Source organism: Cydia amplana, chromosome 19, assembly GCF_948474715.1.
Source record: "Cydia amplana chromosome 19, ilCydAmpl1.1, whole genome shotgun sequence".
NCBI lineage: Eukaryota > Metazoa > Arthropoda > Insecta > Lepidoptera > Tortricidae > Cydia > Cydia amplana.
The window spans coordinates 1,506,800-1,522,384 of NC_086087.1; the positions used below are offsets into that span (position 1 = coordinate 1,506,800).

Here is a 15,585-nt window from a genome sequence, read left to right on the forward strand (position 1 = left end):
GGCATTTTTATTTTTTGACGACTGGTCTGGCCTAGTGGGTAGTGACCCTGCCTGTGAAGCCGCGGTCCTGGGTTCAAATCCCTGTAAGACCATTTATTTGTGTGATGAGCACAGATATTTGTTCCTGAGTCTTGGGTGTTTTCTATGTATTTGTATATTATATATATCGTTGTCTGAGTACCCACAACACAAGCCTTCTTGAGCTTACTGTGGGACTTAGTCAATATGTGTAAGAATGTCCTATAATATTTATTCATTTATTTTTATGAATTTATGTCTAGAATGTTAAGGCACTGCGTACTCTGTGTATGTATGTAGAAATGCAATGTGTTAACTAATGCTGCCTATATTAAAGTCGCATTGTAAAACAAAAAAAAGTCATAGAATAACTTCAACTAAAGTATTTGACGTCTTATAATAATCCTTTTCAAATATAGCTTGAGTTCTGTGACAGCTGTCGTCTCCATACATTTTATAACCTTAAAACGAAAAATTGTATTGAGATTACAGCTGTCACAGAACTCAAGCTATTTGAAAAGGGTTATAGTTAAAACTTTGGTTTTCAACTAAGATTTTAAGATATACCATCGCCCACACGGTTAAGTGTACATCGGTGGACCTTATGCCTCTTGTAATAAGGTCCACGGATGTACAGTTAGGATTGTTGCTGCTTGTACAGTCGGCAGCATAAGTTTAAATTACCTTGCCAGCAAAATTACCTTGACGCGCTCTTATTCTCTTAACAATAAAGTCGCATCAAGATCGTTTAGGACACCTGGCCCGCTTAGCAACTATTGCTGCTGACTGTACATGTTACCCAAATTTTCTGGCAACTAAACTTTATGTGTGTTGTGATTTCTGACAGTTGTCAGAATAAGTTTAGGGTATATTTATTGCTTAGTTGATTTTCTTTTTTATTGATGTTAAAATTCGAATAATATATGGTAACGGATAATATTTAGGCGATCTGATTTAAAATTGTTATTTATTTATTATGTTTAGGTGTTTAAAATTTTACTTTAAAAGTTTTATTGGAAAACTAAGATTGGTGTTCTAAATTTTATAAAAACATGTCGTTATCAGACAAAAGGTGAAACATTTTCGGTTGTCTATAAGGACGATTTGTATATTGTATCTATGCGCCAGTAGCTCCTTATTGACATTGGCAAACGACAATATGGTGGTACCTTTTTCATGGAAACGGCAACGGCACATATTTAACGGCTATAACATTTAGGTTATAGCATTACTAAAGTGAAAATATACGTTACGCCGACTCTGCTTTCATTCAAAATGACAGGGTCGTAAACACTACTTAAAATATCCGTATTTTACCTGACTACCGCCAGGCCTAATAGAAGGGTTATAATTCATGTTTCATGTATATTGTATCTTGCCTCTACTCTAGAGGCTAATATCTGAATTCATTCTATCTGAATACTGAATACAAGTATTAACTGCAATGTTCTGCCGCCGGAGGCAGCACTAGCACAAACCGTAAACCATAGATTAAAACAACAGTTCTATGACAAGATTTCACAGATTATTTGTTACGAATTAATATGACATTGATGCATGAAGGCGGTTTGTTTACTGTTTTGTGCTAGTGGCGCCCTCTACGCAGAGTTTTGCGTAATATTCCCTATTTATATAAATATAACCTAACTTCCTTCACATACGCATGCAATTCGATGTATTATTATTCGATTTTCTGCCAATCGATATTTCCGATTAATCGGATGGACCCTGTACTATTTTTACTTTATTCATCGATTATTTTAAATTCTTCTGTTAATTTTTTTTCGATTAGGTAATCGATCGATAGAATCGATATAGGACATACCTTCGCATGCTATACTTCCATCGAGCCAAACACTTAGATACTATACTACTTGTAATCACTGTAAGAAACTGAGCTTATGATTTCCATCGTTCCATAGTTTAATGTTTATTACGATGTAAGTTAAGGTCGGTGATACAACGGATCGTGGTATGACCACAACCAAAAGTAGTTTTCAAAACTACAAATAATTTATTTCTTAAGATTTCCTAAGATAAATTTTCATAGCAAACATTTTAGATGATCTATTAATTGTATATACACTATATACAGATGTCAATCATAATGAAAAACTCAATGATGATCAACTCTGGCCAACGCGGAAGTCGAACCCACATCTTTGGATTGCCGGTCCAATGGGTTACCAATTACAAATTCTAATGTGATACGCCCCACAATAAAAAAAGGAAAAAAATATTAACAATCATTTTAGGTGATACAAAGCCTCAGTGTAACGCCCTATAATTAAATCTATAGTATATCCAAGGAACATTCGAAAGTGCAAAAAAATTGCAGCAAATTTGTTTGCTGAAGTAGATGGTGCTTTACGGATCGTAGATTTCTCGGTAACTGCAGATGTTGATGAGGATGGAAACCAGTTACTACATTATGTGTTGCGGCATCTAGTTTAGCAGCCAGTGTGGATACAACATTTTGCACCACTTTTTACATGCATTTAGTATATTTCTGCAAATATTATTTGGGCATTACACTATTACAATGTATTATGGTTAAAATAGTATTTTACAAGTTATTTCCACGATTTGTTGTTCATTGACCATATATATAAATATACATATATCTAGGCTTTTAATATTTAAAATTTAGGCCTAATGTGTCTGAATCTCTGTATTTGCAAACTGAAGTTATCAAAATAACTTTTCGTGATGACTGTACAATGTACTAACGGTGTTACCAGTGTTAAAATAGATGTATAAATTATTCTTATTGTGATTTTCATATGGCTACACAGATTTTTCTATGGATTACCTTACATAGAGTTATAAGTGCGTTTTTGTTTATTTTTGCATTATAGAAACGGCTTTATTTCACACTACACAACAATGTACTTTTTTCATAAATGATTAGTACATACATTTCGCATGTAAATCTTTCGAAATACTTTGATACTTTGACACCTACTGTATAGTATAACGAATAGGCTAAGCCTCTATCATACATAATACAATGATCTAACTAAACACACTTACTATTGAGGTAGTAAAATCGTGTGCAGATTATTATGCACACCCTGCCCGCTTAACAACTACTAATCTAAAGAGTTCCCTAACAGATCTTCGAATAAAGACTCTATTGCATGGATATAAAAGTCATTTTCCCGTCACATGTAACTTGATTTAATCGTTTAAAATCTGTGTTTTTATGTGAAAAAATAACATTCGGCCATAATCAAGTCACTACGAATTGCTCTTACGTTTGTGTTTTTTGTGCTTACATTCCGATCTGTTGTTACCAATGGTTACAACTGGGAATAGCCGAGCTAGTTAATAAGGACAAAGAATTTCATACATTGTCACACCAATTCCTATCTTTATCGCACACGCATTAGTACATTACATACCTAGGGAGGTGAATTCGTAAATACTCCAGATCGCCCAAGATACCAATTACCGCCCAGATACGAATTACCGCCCGTGGTTTGTCTAAAGTTTTACGTCTTACCTTGGCCAGGAAGTGAGATTTTCTTCTCGCGTAGCGGGAAGAAAATCCCACTTACGGGCATAGGGTGACGTAAAATTATTTTGCCGTCCCGAGCGCATAGTGGCATTGGCGTCATGGGCGCAACAGCAATATAACTATGCGCTGCCTATAGAGATTGGAACTGCGATGCCTATAGTATATTTGAACTAGACCAGTAAAATTCGTAGTGGCTTGTTGGACGAATGGTAGCGATTGTAACAAATAGATGTGATATGTCATCGGATAGTGATGGCGGGGCTCCGCAACTGTTGCACTGAGTGTTTTATAAATGTATAGACTATTCTCATGCGTTTTATTTGTGTTCAACGTTCCCTAAATATATTTATATGTCTTTAAAATTAAAGAAATAATAAATAAAATAATTGATTCGGGTGAAGAAGGTAAAGACATAAAGTCTGACCAGGAATATATGATCACGCGCCATGTTGCGGAATTTCACGGGAACTATTTTTTTTCATACTATACTGAACTGTCACCCTATACACGAGAATAACAGCGCCCTCTTGACAATGATCATATGTTACTGGTCAGGCTTTACCTATATTAAGATTACCTACGTAAATCAAACTCCGTCATATACAAATAATAGAAAACAAGTAAATCAAAATTATCACAGCTATCGAGTTCATTATCATGGCTTACCTGTGATTTACGTTATTTGCAGATACTCTTATCATTAATTGATTACTGATTAAACAGATTTATTATTGAATTAGCATTTCGGCGATAAGTGGATTTAGTGGTACCCAAGATGTTCTTCAAAACGGTCTTCTTAATCGTGGGCTTAAGCCAGGTAAGATATTAAAAAATTGCACCAATATTATAAATGTGAAAGTACCCGTCTATCTGTCTGCTACCTCTCACGCTGGGCCAGCCCACACTAGCGTCTGCCGAGCGTCGGCGTCTAGTCAACTCTATGGCTGCTGCTCGACGCAACGTTAGCGCAAATGCGCAGCGACACCGTTTTTAGGGTTCCGTACCCAAATGGTAAAAACGGGACCCTATTACTAAGACTCCACTGTCCGTCTGTCTGTCACCAGGCTATATTTCATGAACCGTGATAGACAGTTGAAATTTTCGTAAATATTAAGCGGGGCTCCCATACCACAAACGTGATTTATTTGCCGTTTTTGTCGTACGGATACGGAACCCTTCGTGTGCGAGTCCGACTCACAACGATTGACATGAAAGAATGTCTATTTATACCGATTATTCATGTATAAGTCGCCATCAGATATATCGGAGCGGCCAAGGCGTTCATAATATCTGAACAAGCACTCTAACGCCTTGACAATAGAGGCGTGCTCAGATATTTGTGAGCACCTTGGCCGCTCCGATATATCTGATGGCGACTGTATATAGGGTAGGGGATAGCTCCCCTATTTTTATTTTATTTGACCACTGTTGGTTATAGGTTCTGGCGCTGCCCACGGAGCCGACGAACACAGAGGTGGACTTCATCGAAAATGTCCTCAAGGTCGAAGCTAGCTCCCAACCTGACGCTGGTAGGTACCAAGGCCAACTTCGGAGTAGTTCTTATTAGCTCTAATTGACCGAGTGAAGCGATGGAAGGTCTCCGTTTCAGTTTGGATACAATTACGTACGTATTTATGTCTAATTTTTAACCGACTTCCAAATCTCAAAGAAGGAGGTTATCAATTCGGTTGTATGTTTTTTTTTTTATTTTTTTTTTTATGTTTGTTACTCCATATCTGCGTCATTACTGGACCGATTTTGAAAATTCTTTTTTTGATTGTATGTATATGCATACAGATTGGTCCCGTTTTGGTCAAAACCCAGTTCTGATGATGGGATCCATGAGGAATCGAGGGAACTCCTCAAATCTTAAAGGCATACATATAGTGATTTTTGTGTTTTTATCAACAAATCAAGCATATACATTCAGAAACGTGACATTTGATGAAGTGGAACTGCTGATGATGATCAGAACAGAACTCTTCAACGACGCATAGTTCACGTTTGGCGATTTGTCCTCTTCGTTATGTTTGTTAAGCAAGTTAAGTTTTTAAGCCACATTTTTGTCAAGCTCGAGTTCTGATGATGGGATCCATGAGGAATCGAGGGAACTCCTCAAATCTTAAAGGCGTGCGTATAGAGATTTTTGTATTTTCATCAGAAAATCAAGCATTTTTATTAAAAACTGTCGCATTTGATGAAATGGAACTGCTGATGATGATCAGAACAGAACTCTTCAACGACCCATAGTTCACGTTTGGCGATTTGTCCTCTTCGTTATGTTTGTTAAGCAAGTTTAGTTTTTAAGCCACATTTCTGTCAAGCTCGAGTTCTGATGATGAGATCCATAAGGAATCGAGGGAACACCTCAAATCTTAAAGGGATACATATAGTGATTGTTGTGTTTTAATCAACAAATTAAGCATATACATTTAAAAAGTAACATTTGAGGAAGTGTAACTGCTGATGATGGCCAGAACGAAACTCTTTAACGACGCATAGCTCGCGTTTGGCGATTTTTCCTTTTCGTTATGTTTGTTAAGCAAGTTAGGTTTTTAAGCCATATTTATGTCAAGCTCAAGTTCTGAACATGGGATCCATGAGAAATCGAGGGAACTCCTCAAATCTTAAAGGCACACGTATAGAATTTTCTGTATTTTCATCATAAAATAAAGCATTAACATTAAAAACTGTCGCATTTGATGAACTGGAACTGCTGATGATGATCAGAACAGAACTCTTCAACGACGCATAGTACATGTTTGGTGATTTCGAATTTCGACTTTGACTTGGACTGGGACCCGGACTCGGATCCAGATCCGGCCTCGTACCCGGATCCGGTTCGGACCCGGACCCGGACCTGGACTCGGACTCGGACCTGGACTAGACCCGGACTCGGACCTGGACTCGGACACAGACCTTGACCCGGAAAACCACTATGATACCTAAACTAAACAAACTACTATGATTACCTACCATAAAATGTAGGTATAAAGTATGATGAGGCCAAACCCCTCCCGCTCAAACCCCCGTACACCGCACCGCATGCGCCGTTAAGTGGGTTAGGTTAGGTTTGAACTGCTATCCTCACAGAACCGAACAAAAGTGGGTTAGGTTAGGTTAGAACTGCGAGCCTTACAGAAACGAAATGCTACTAGAAAAGTGGGTGGTTTTACCTCCTTTTCTACATAGCGCACCATCTACAATAATCTTTCACCGGGCCGCATAGAAGTCGGTTTTTTTTTCTTAAAAATTATTGTCAATCCAGTCAGTTTTTCGATTGTTTTCAAAATGGAGGAACCATGGAGGTTCGCAAGGTCACAGAGCCACTAATCACACACACACTTTCTGCCATCTTGCTAATGAGAGTGTCAGGAAAATAACACTCACTGATGTAATAGTTGCGTAACTTTTAGAAAGTTAGTGAGCGAAGTGATGGCAGGATCGCCATGTCGAGGGTATAGCTTTATTCAATATATATAATATCTATATAATTTTCTTCTGTTTCTAGAAACGTCAATGTCTCGCATCGTATCAGGCTGGCAAGCGTACCCCGGCCAGCATCCTCACCAGATCTACCTGCGTATGGTGAACGCTGATGGCACCATTAGCGCCTGTGGAGGCTCCGTGGTGCATAACAACTGGTTCATCACCGCTGCACATTGCACGGCACAGTAAGTTCCTAGTTCTAATATCGACCTTATGTTACTTTGTGTTAGACTCGAACTTCCGGAAACATGCATAAAAAATTTGACGGCATGTTTGTTATGTGATAGGTACTGAAGCAGCACAATAGACTAAGGCCTCATTTAGACGACGCGAGAACTCGCATGCGAGTTTCATTACATTGCGGGTTTTGATCGGTCAGTTGAATTAGACGTAACCAAACAGTCCGCAATGTAACTAAAATCGCATGCGAGTTCGCGCGCCGTCTAAATCAGCCCTTACGGTACCTCTCCGCATAGTCAACACTGCTGGAACCATGAGCGCCTGTGGAGGCTCTGTGCTGGTGCATAAGAACTAGTTCCCTCTTAAAACATGCGTGAAATGTTTCTTATGTTGCGCTCTTCGTAGCTGAAGTACCCTATAAATATGCAATTTCGTATAGGTACTCGTAGCTCTTCAAATAAGTATTTTTAGTAAACCATTATACTTTGATTGGAATAACCATTAGGCGACCTCTGGTTTCGAGATTTAGTGATGGCAGGATCGCCATGTGCAGGGTAACCATGTAGTGTACAACTGAATAAAGCTACACCCAGCTTTATTCAGTTGGTAGGTATATGTATCAGTTGTATCATTTTAATCTGTTTCTATACACGACAATGACCATTTATTAATGAAATGAACACGTATTGGACCAACCTACGCCACCTAGCGGTAACCTTAAGTATTAACTGATGCGATGCGTCCCTATAGGTATAGTTGATAGGTCTGCGTATGTACCGGGTAATTAATAAATCTGTCGCGATAGGCAACTCATTTTGTCTATTTCTCCCCAGACGAGTGCGACTCTTGGTCCGCGCCGGTCTCGTCCACATCTTGGAGCCCCAATACGACGCGGAGACGACAGAGTGGTACAACTATCCCACATTTATCGACGCATTGGCGACGGTCGTTCAGCCCAATGACATTGCGATCGCACACGTTGATGAGCCCTTCAGATTCAGCCGTAAGTTCTTTTCGTGTCGAGGTTCCTTATTCATACGATGGATGCCCAGTAGGCAGCAGTGTTGACAGCCCTGGCCTTAATTCCCCTCAACTTTGCTGCAAGTTTTTTTTTGTAAAGAGCGCTATCGATATCGATTCAAAATAAAAATAAGAGCTCAAGTTTAGAATAATTTTAAAAGTGGAAAAATTACTGTTTTAAATTTATTCTAAGCTTAATAGCATCGGTCGCAGACGTTTCTGCTTGTAAAAAATTAAGAGCTCAAGTGTTGGCTGAAAAAATATGATATTACCTAAAGTGTCATTCAATAGAACTTGCTAACTATGTAAACAAAAGTTACTAGTAAATTGACATTCAGTGTCAATTGTAGTATGGCGGTTTGTTTACATAGTTAGCAAGTTCTATTGAATGACACTTTAATAAATAATACATAATCAATTAAGAATAGAACCAACTGTCATAAAATCTTTAGTAGAGTCAGTGCAGAAAGAGAAGAGTCGTAGAATGTATTGGATCCCATACATTTCACAACTCTTCTCTTTCCGCACAGACTCTACCTAACCTAGGTATGGGTAATACCTACTTAATTCGACATTACAAAATTGAGTACCTACCATAATTTCCCGGAAGCTATAACGGTGCCCAATGTAACGAAAACTATGATCCTCAAATATTCTGTGTTCAGATCTGCTGCAGCCCATACGGATGCAGTCATCAGCTGACGCGTACAGGGACTACTCCAACCAGCAGGTCATCGCTAGCGGCTTCGGACGTGTCTGGACAGGAGGTCAGTAACATCCTTGTTATCGTAAAACTTACTTTTCTTTGAATCAGCACACAATATGGCCCTAGACTAAATGTAAAACATGTCGCTCCTATCAACCATACAAAAAATATCGCAATCTGCTTAATCTGTCAAATCCATACTAATATTACTAGTAGTTCGCCCCGAACTGAGAACTCGCGGTTAACCAAAAATTATATAGCGATTGACTTTGTTGCACCTACTTAGGTACTCGTATAGTGCGACATAAAATAATAGAAAATAAATGAGGGCGCCACTTTCTACGTACCTGTCACATTTTTGACGTAAAATGCTTACACATGACCACAATTTAGTATGGACATTTTTAAGTTCCATTTTATTTAATTTCTACTATTTTATGTCGCTCTATAGGCGGCAATGGATCAAAGATCGCGTGGATTTATTGCAAGGTCTGTGGAGCCCTTAACTGATTGATTTAAGCAAAGAGTAGTATGTATAATATAGTTGGCCAAGCAGATCTTGTCAGTAGAAAAAATGTAGGCGCGAAGGGATATGGTCTCATAGAAAATTTGAGTTTCGCGCCTTTTTCTACTGACAAGATTTGCTTTTTTGCATCAATTTTGAAGCGCCATTTACAAGTTTAGCGTTAAGTAATAAAGATGGCGCTATTTTTTCCAATAAAGGGCTTCGTATACGGCTGTCCCTCCCCTGGATTTAAGTCACCACCATAGAGATTAAAATAAACTGTATCTGTGCTAAGCCGAAATATTTCTTGTCAAATGTCACATACATATATTATGTTTATTCTATTTTATTTTTATCTTGCTAATTATTTCAAAATGGTAAATTTAAAAACGATATTATGAAAGTGTAAGTCGAGCACTTTCATTTGATACTAAACTCGACCATGTTTCTTGCAAAAAATTGACCAGAATTGCAAGACCCCTCACAAACAGCTTTTTGGCCTTCTAAGCTCTTCTAGCTCAATAACCTCTTGATCGGGCCTGCTCATAATTTAATGACTAAAATATAATGCCCTCGACTACACGTTTACCCAATTTCATTTAAATTAGAACAAATTTACTTAAGTTATTGAGTATCAAACTATCTTCTGACAGTTCAGCTTAAAAACATCGAAATGCCGAGACGTGCCGCTAGCCAGCCGCGTGTTCAAAGTCGAATGTAAGAACTTCGCTTCGCTTCGCTCGCTCGTTCGATAAATGCGAAAGTGTGTCTGCCTGTCTGTCTGTTACCTCTTCACGCTTAAACCGCTGAACCGATTTAATTGTAATTTGGTATGGAGATAGTTTGAGTCCCGGGGAAGGACATAGGGTAGTTTTATCCCAGAAATCACCGTTTAACGGGGTGGAAATTTGTATGGGCAATCGATTAAAAGCAGATTGGGTATTAGCTACCTACCCAAATTACTAACTCCACGCAGACGAAATCGCGGGCTAACTAGTAAATATATATTTTTAGGGTTCCGTAGCCAAATGGCAAAAAACGGAACCCTTATAGATTCGTCATGTCTGTCTGTCTGTCCGTCTGTCCGTCTGTCTGTCCGTCCGTATGTCACAGCCACTTTTCTCCGAAACTATAAGAACTATACTGTTGAAACTTGGTAAGTAGATGTATTCTGTGAACCGCATTAAGATTTTGACACAAAAATAGAAAAAAAACAATAAATTTTTGGGGTTCCCCATACTTCGAACTGAAACTCAAAATTTTTTTTTTCATCAAACCCATACGTGTGGGGTATCTATGGATAGGTCTTCAAAAATGATATTGAGGTTTCTAATATCATTTTTTTCTAAACTGAATAGTTTGCGCGAGAGACACTTCCAAAGTGGTAAAATGTGTGTCCTCCCCCCTGTAACTTCTAAAATAAGAGAATGATAAAACTAAAAAAAATATATGATGTACATTACCATGTAAACTTCCACCGAAAATTGGTTTGAACGAGATCTAGTAAGTAGTTTTTTTTTATACGTCATAAATCGCCTAAATACGGAACCCTTCATGGGCGAGTCCGACTCGCACTTGGCCGCTTTTTAGTTTTTTTGTTATCTCAATAAATTCATACCGTACCAGACCTTTCCAAAACCTCAGTTTTAAAAGATCTTTTGTTAATATTAGTCATTGCTCGCAGGCGTCACCTCCGAGAACTTGAACTGGGTGTACCTGACCGGGGTATCGAACGCGCTATGCTTCGCCACCTTCGGCACCATCATCACCGACACCACCATCTGCGCGAGGTTCTTCAATGTCACCTCACAGTCTACCTGCCAGGTGAGATATTTGACCCCAGGGAGCCTGGGCATGCTAATGGCTCCTGGGCCAGGGGCCATTAGGATTAGGACCTCAACTGGGTGTACCTGACCGGGGTATTGAACGCTGTATGCTTCACCGCCTTCGGCACCATCGGATATCATATGGTATATTTAATTTCACAAACGGGTCTACCGCGATAGAATTTCATTGTTAACGGGTAGCTACAATTTCTTTGTCTACCCCGAACATTTTTATAAAATAATTTCGGGTAGTTTATAGTGGTGTTTTATTAATATCTCTGTTGACATTTGCTGGGTTGTCAGTCTTTCCGTGACCACAGCTGGCGCAACTCAGCTGAAACGTCTGAATTTAAGGTAAAAACAATAAAATTATATCGCGATAGACCCGTTTGTGAAATTAAATATGTGTACAAAACGCGAGAGTTTAAAGTGTTATATCATATGGTATCTTCGCCACAGTATGATATCATATCGTGTCTTGATCTACACGTCACGGATTTTAGGTGACCGACTGATAGTCATTATCAGATATAATAGTGTTGTTTGATGAATGTATTATAGGTACTAATCATACTAATGATGTACTGTAATACTATATTTTCGGTTAAGGTCTCCCTTCAACGCTCCCGGCCACCTTCAACCATAAGTTTAAGTTTACTGCATGTTTACTATTGTTCACAGGTACAAGACACTTATATAAGTTGTGGTTACCTATAATTAGATAAGCATCAGTCATGATTGTTTTATACATTCAAGAGTATTTAATCTGTCGGTAATCCTAAATAAAGAAAATAAAAATAAATAAAATAAATATTTATAAATAAGATGTATTATCTGTTAGTAATCCTAAATAAAGAAAATAAAAATAAATATTTATTGTCCAGGGCGACAGCGGCGGCCCGCTAGTCCACGTGAACGACGACGGTGTACCAATCCTTATCGGAGTAGCGGCGTTCGTGGCCGGCGGCGACTCGGGCTGCCACGCTGGCCATCCTGCAGGTAAACATCACCAAACTCATACCACAGAACAAGTAATAGTATTATCATACAGAACGGACACGCACCGCCCCGCCCCGACTCGGATTACCTCGCCCGCGACAGGCCACGACATGGATGTGTGCGTAAGTCGCTCTACTGAGAGCATGTCAGGATTCCGTCAGAAACTCAATGACGCGTGTACAGACGTGCCGCGCACACATATAAACGCAAATCATTTTTGATGTACGGCGTGTCCGCCCTGTGCTCATACCTGCCCTAGTAGCACGGTCGCATTTTTATCGTTTATCACCATGCCTGTCACGTTCTAACAAGTATGTAAGTGCGAAAGTGATGGGCATAGTGATAGTCGATAAAAATGGAACCGTGCTGAGCCCGCTGGTCAATAATGCTTGTTGTTGCCTAGTAGAACCAGCCACCTGGAAACCGGTTGGCCACCCTAGATGCCTGAAGCGGTACAGCCCTCGAGGCTTTGATATATCTAACTAGCGCGAAATGGCGAAAAAAGGGGAAACAGGAGCATACAGGTTTTTAATAGATCATCAACACCCCTGGTGTTGCAAGAGTGCATGAGCTATGGTGATTCCTTACCATCAGATGGGCCGAGCGGGCTTAGAGCAGTAAATATACCTACCCAGTAGGTAGCCTTTTTAAGTAGGTATACTAACATCTCAAATTCCTTGTAAGTATCTTCACTTTAAAATGATTATTTTCGCAGGTTTCACTCGCCTCGGACCCTTCCACAGCTGGTTTACCGAGACGACTGGCATTGATTTTGATATCCTAGAAGAAGATACCGAAGCACCAACTGAGCCACCAACTGAGCCACCAACTGAGCCACCAACTGAGCCACCAACCGAGCCACCAACTGAACCACCAACTGAGCCACCAACTGAGCCACCAACTGAGGCCCCAACTGAGCCACCAGTGACTGAATCCCCGGATTCCAACGAGTCAGGAGAAGACGAGTCAACGGAAACGCAAGAACCGGAACAGGACAGTTCAGAGGAGAAGGATTCCGATGAATCTGATGATGATGATCGTGAGTTGTCTGAGCTGATGAAGAAGTTGGAAGTCAAGGTCAACGTTAAAGTCCAATTGAACAAGTATGGAAGGAAACACAAAGTTCACGTTAAGAAATAAATGTAATATTTATTAGTATAACTTTTATATTTCCACCATGTACTGTTTGAGTACCTAATGCATGGAGTGTACCATTTTGTATAAAGTCTGCAATTTGTATATTTTACATTTAAATAAATAATTGAGCAAATGACATCGATATATTTTTATTACAATAATATTTTCCTAACCGAGTGTAAAATATTTGCTGATTTTGCTAGTAGAAAAACAGGGCTTTTGTTTTATTTTTGTAGTTAGAAGTTAGAACCTTGTCATATTTAATAAAATTAAGCTTACATATCTTTTTTAACTTAGTGCATTATAAGAGTTTGTACTCGTAAACAACTACTAAAATTCTATTCTATTTTAAATTATAAAACTCATAAGGATAATGATTATCAAAAGCACTTTATTGTTCGAAAGATTGCACATGGTGCACGTAACATGCCCATGTTGGTTGGTTCGCATGATCGCATGCATCGTGTAAACAGCGGTATAAAGTAACATGCGGGTCCAACAACAAGCTAGTGCGAACAACTTGCGCAATATACTGAACAGGAGCAAGGCGCGGGCTTATACAAATAATATGCCCATTATACTTGCACAAGTATCACAGCATAATGCAAAAGCACACAGAAGTAATTGGTATATGTGCATTAAAAGGCATTGAAAATGCTTTTTGAGCATGTAGCCAGTGAACGGAAATCATGTAGCCCACTCAACATGCGCAAGTTATATGCGCTGCGTGCAATTATTTCCAATCGCTGGTCACCCTAACTTGACGTTTGCGTCATTGAAAGTATTCATGGGTGCAGGCAAAGTTACTACAATTTTAAGTTTTTACAATAAATGCTTTATTTTGAAATGAAATGGAGGGATCGAGTAGTAAAGGCAAGTTTTATTCAACAACATTATCATTAAAAAGTTTTCAAAGTTTCAAGATTTGTTAAGTTTTTATGTATAATCACTTAGATGTTTTTGTGTGGGCGATATTCGTTTGAAGTCATAAATTATCTTTTGTTTGTTACCTGCCTCACCTTTAAGACGCTAACCCTTGAATATCTAGCTAAGTTAATACTCTCGAAGCAGTTACTTAAGTCTATTACTGAGCTTGAAAGTACTTAGTACCTTTGGAAGTGCGTCGTACTTCCGTGTACAACTACTGTTCAAAATGTTATTGTGAAGGTTCAATGTTTTGACTCATACCACGATTTAGACCTTCATTTGAACTCTGCATTTAGAAGAACTTAAATTCTAAAGTTCATATAGACACTGCCACTATCTCATGATATGGTGTATTCGTATATTATTGCATAAATTAGATTTATTATGATGATAACATTTGATTTAATTGCATACTGAATAGTTTCTGTTGTATTGCTCGCAAGTAATATCAATAAAATATAATTTATGGCCATCTATGATTTATAATGTTGATAGTAATATCTGGGGGCACGGCAGTGCCCCCGCCAAGTCGAGCAAAATCCAATATATTATATTCCTACAGCAAGTTGGTCAAAACACAGTGGCTCTGTTATCATTGTTTTCAATGAACAATTAAAAACATTTACGAAAACAAAAATTAAAAAATTGTGAGTTAATTTTGATAGATAGCTTTGAAAGGTTGGGCTTGTTAATCAAGTTCATTGGTTTGTTTGTTTGTCTGTTCACAATAAAAAAAAATTAATATTTATTTATTACACAAAAGTTACAACTTTTTTGTTAAGGACAAAGTTCCACAAAACTACATTTGTTTGACTGTGGAATTAGAGTCAGACCAAGCTAATTCTGCATGGAATTTGTGATTGAAAAGTGTGGAGATGTCAAATTTCTATGTAAATATGACATTTACATACACCCACACTTGGTATTTGACGGAGTATATAGTTGTTTAGCCTTGTTGATAACCACTTGACCGTCCGACGATAGCATAGTATCCGAAAAAAATATGCTCTTAACCGTCCGCGGCTACGTTACTATCCAAAGGGGTGGAAGAAAGAATTGATTTCAGAGCCATCTAACGGAATTCTTCGGCATTATTTACTAATTCTCTTGATGCAACAACGTAGCCTAACTAAATAGTTAGCTGTAAAAAAATATAGATGGCAGTGTACGCTAGGGGTGTAGAAAGTTGTGGATGAGCAGCGCGGGGCGTGCGACGCTAAAAAAACCCGGACGGTTGAGAGGAAAACAGTCTCGCGAG

General features: G+C 38.6%; 1 protein-coding gene across 1 annotated transcript in view; it reads left to right on the forward strand.

The window, feature by feature from the left end:
• The window catches only part of LOC134657089 (uncharacterized), a 35,537-nt gene extending 22,003 nt beyond the window's left edge, over positions 1–13,534 (forward strand). The window contains exons 10-17 of the mRNA XM_063512642.1: positions 4,294–4,355; positions 4,977–5,067; positions 7,050–7,212; positions 8,041–8,210; positions 8,893–8,994; positions 11,123–11,262; positions 12,149–12,263; positions 12,979–13,534. Coding sequence (XP_063368712.1) covers positions 4,294–4,355; positions 4,977–5,067; positions 7,050–7,212; positions 8,041–8,210; positions 8,893–8,994; positions 11,123–11,262; positions 12,149–12,263; positions 12,979–13,403 — 1,268 coding nt within the window. The 3' untranslated portion in view covers positions 13,404–13,534. The remainder of the gene's footprint in view (positions 1–4,293; positions 4,356–4,976; positions 5,068–7,049; positions 7,213–8,040; positions 8,211–8,892; positions 8,995–11,122; positions 11,263–12,148; positions 12,264–12,978) is intronic.
• Positions 13,535–15,585: the final 2,051 nt, after the last annotated feature.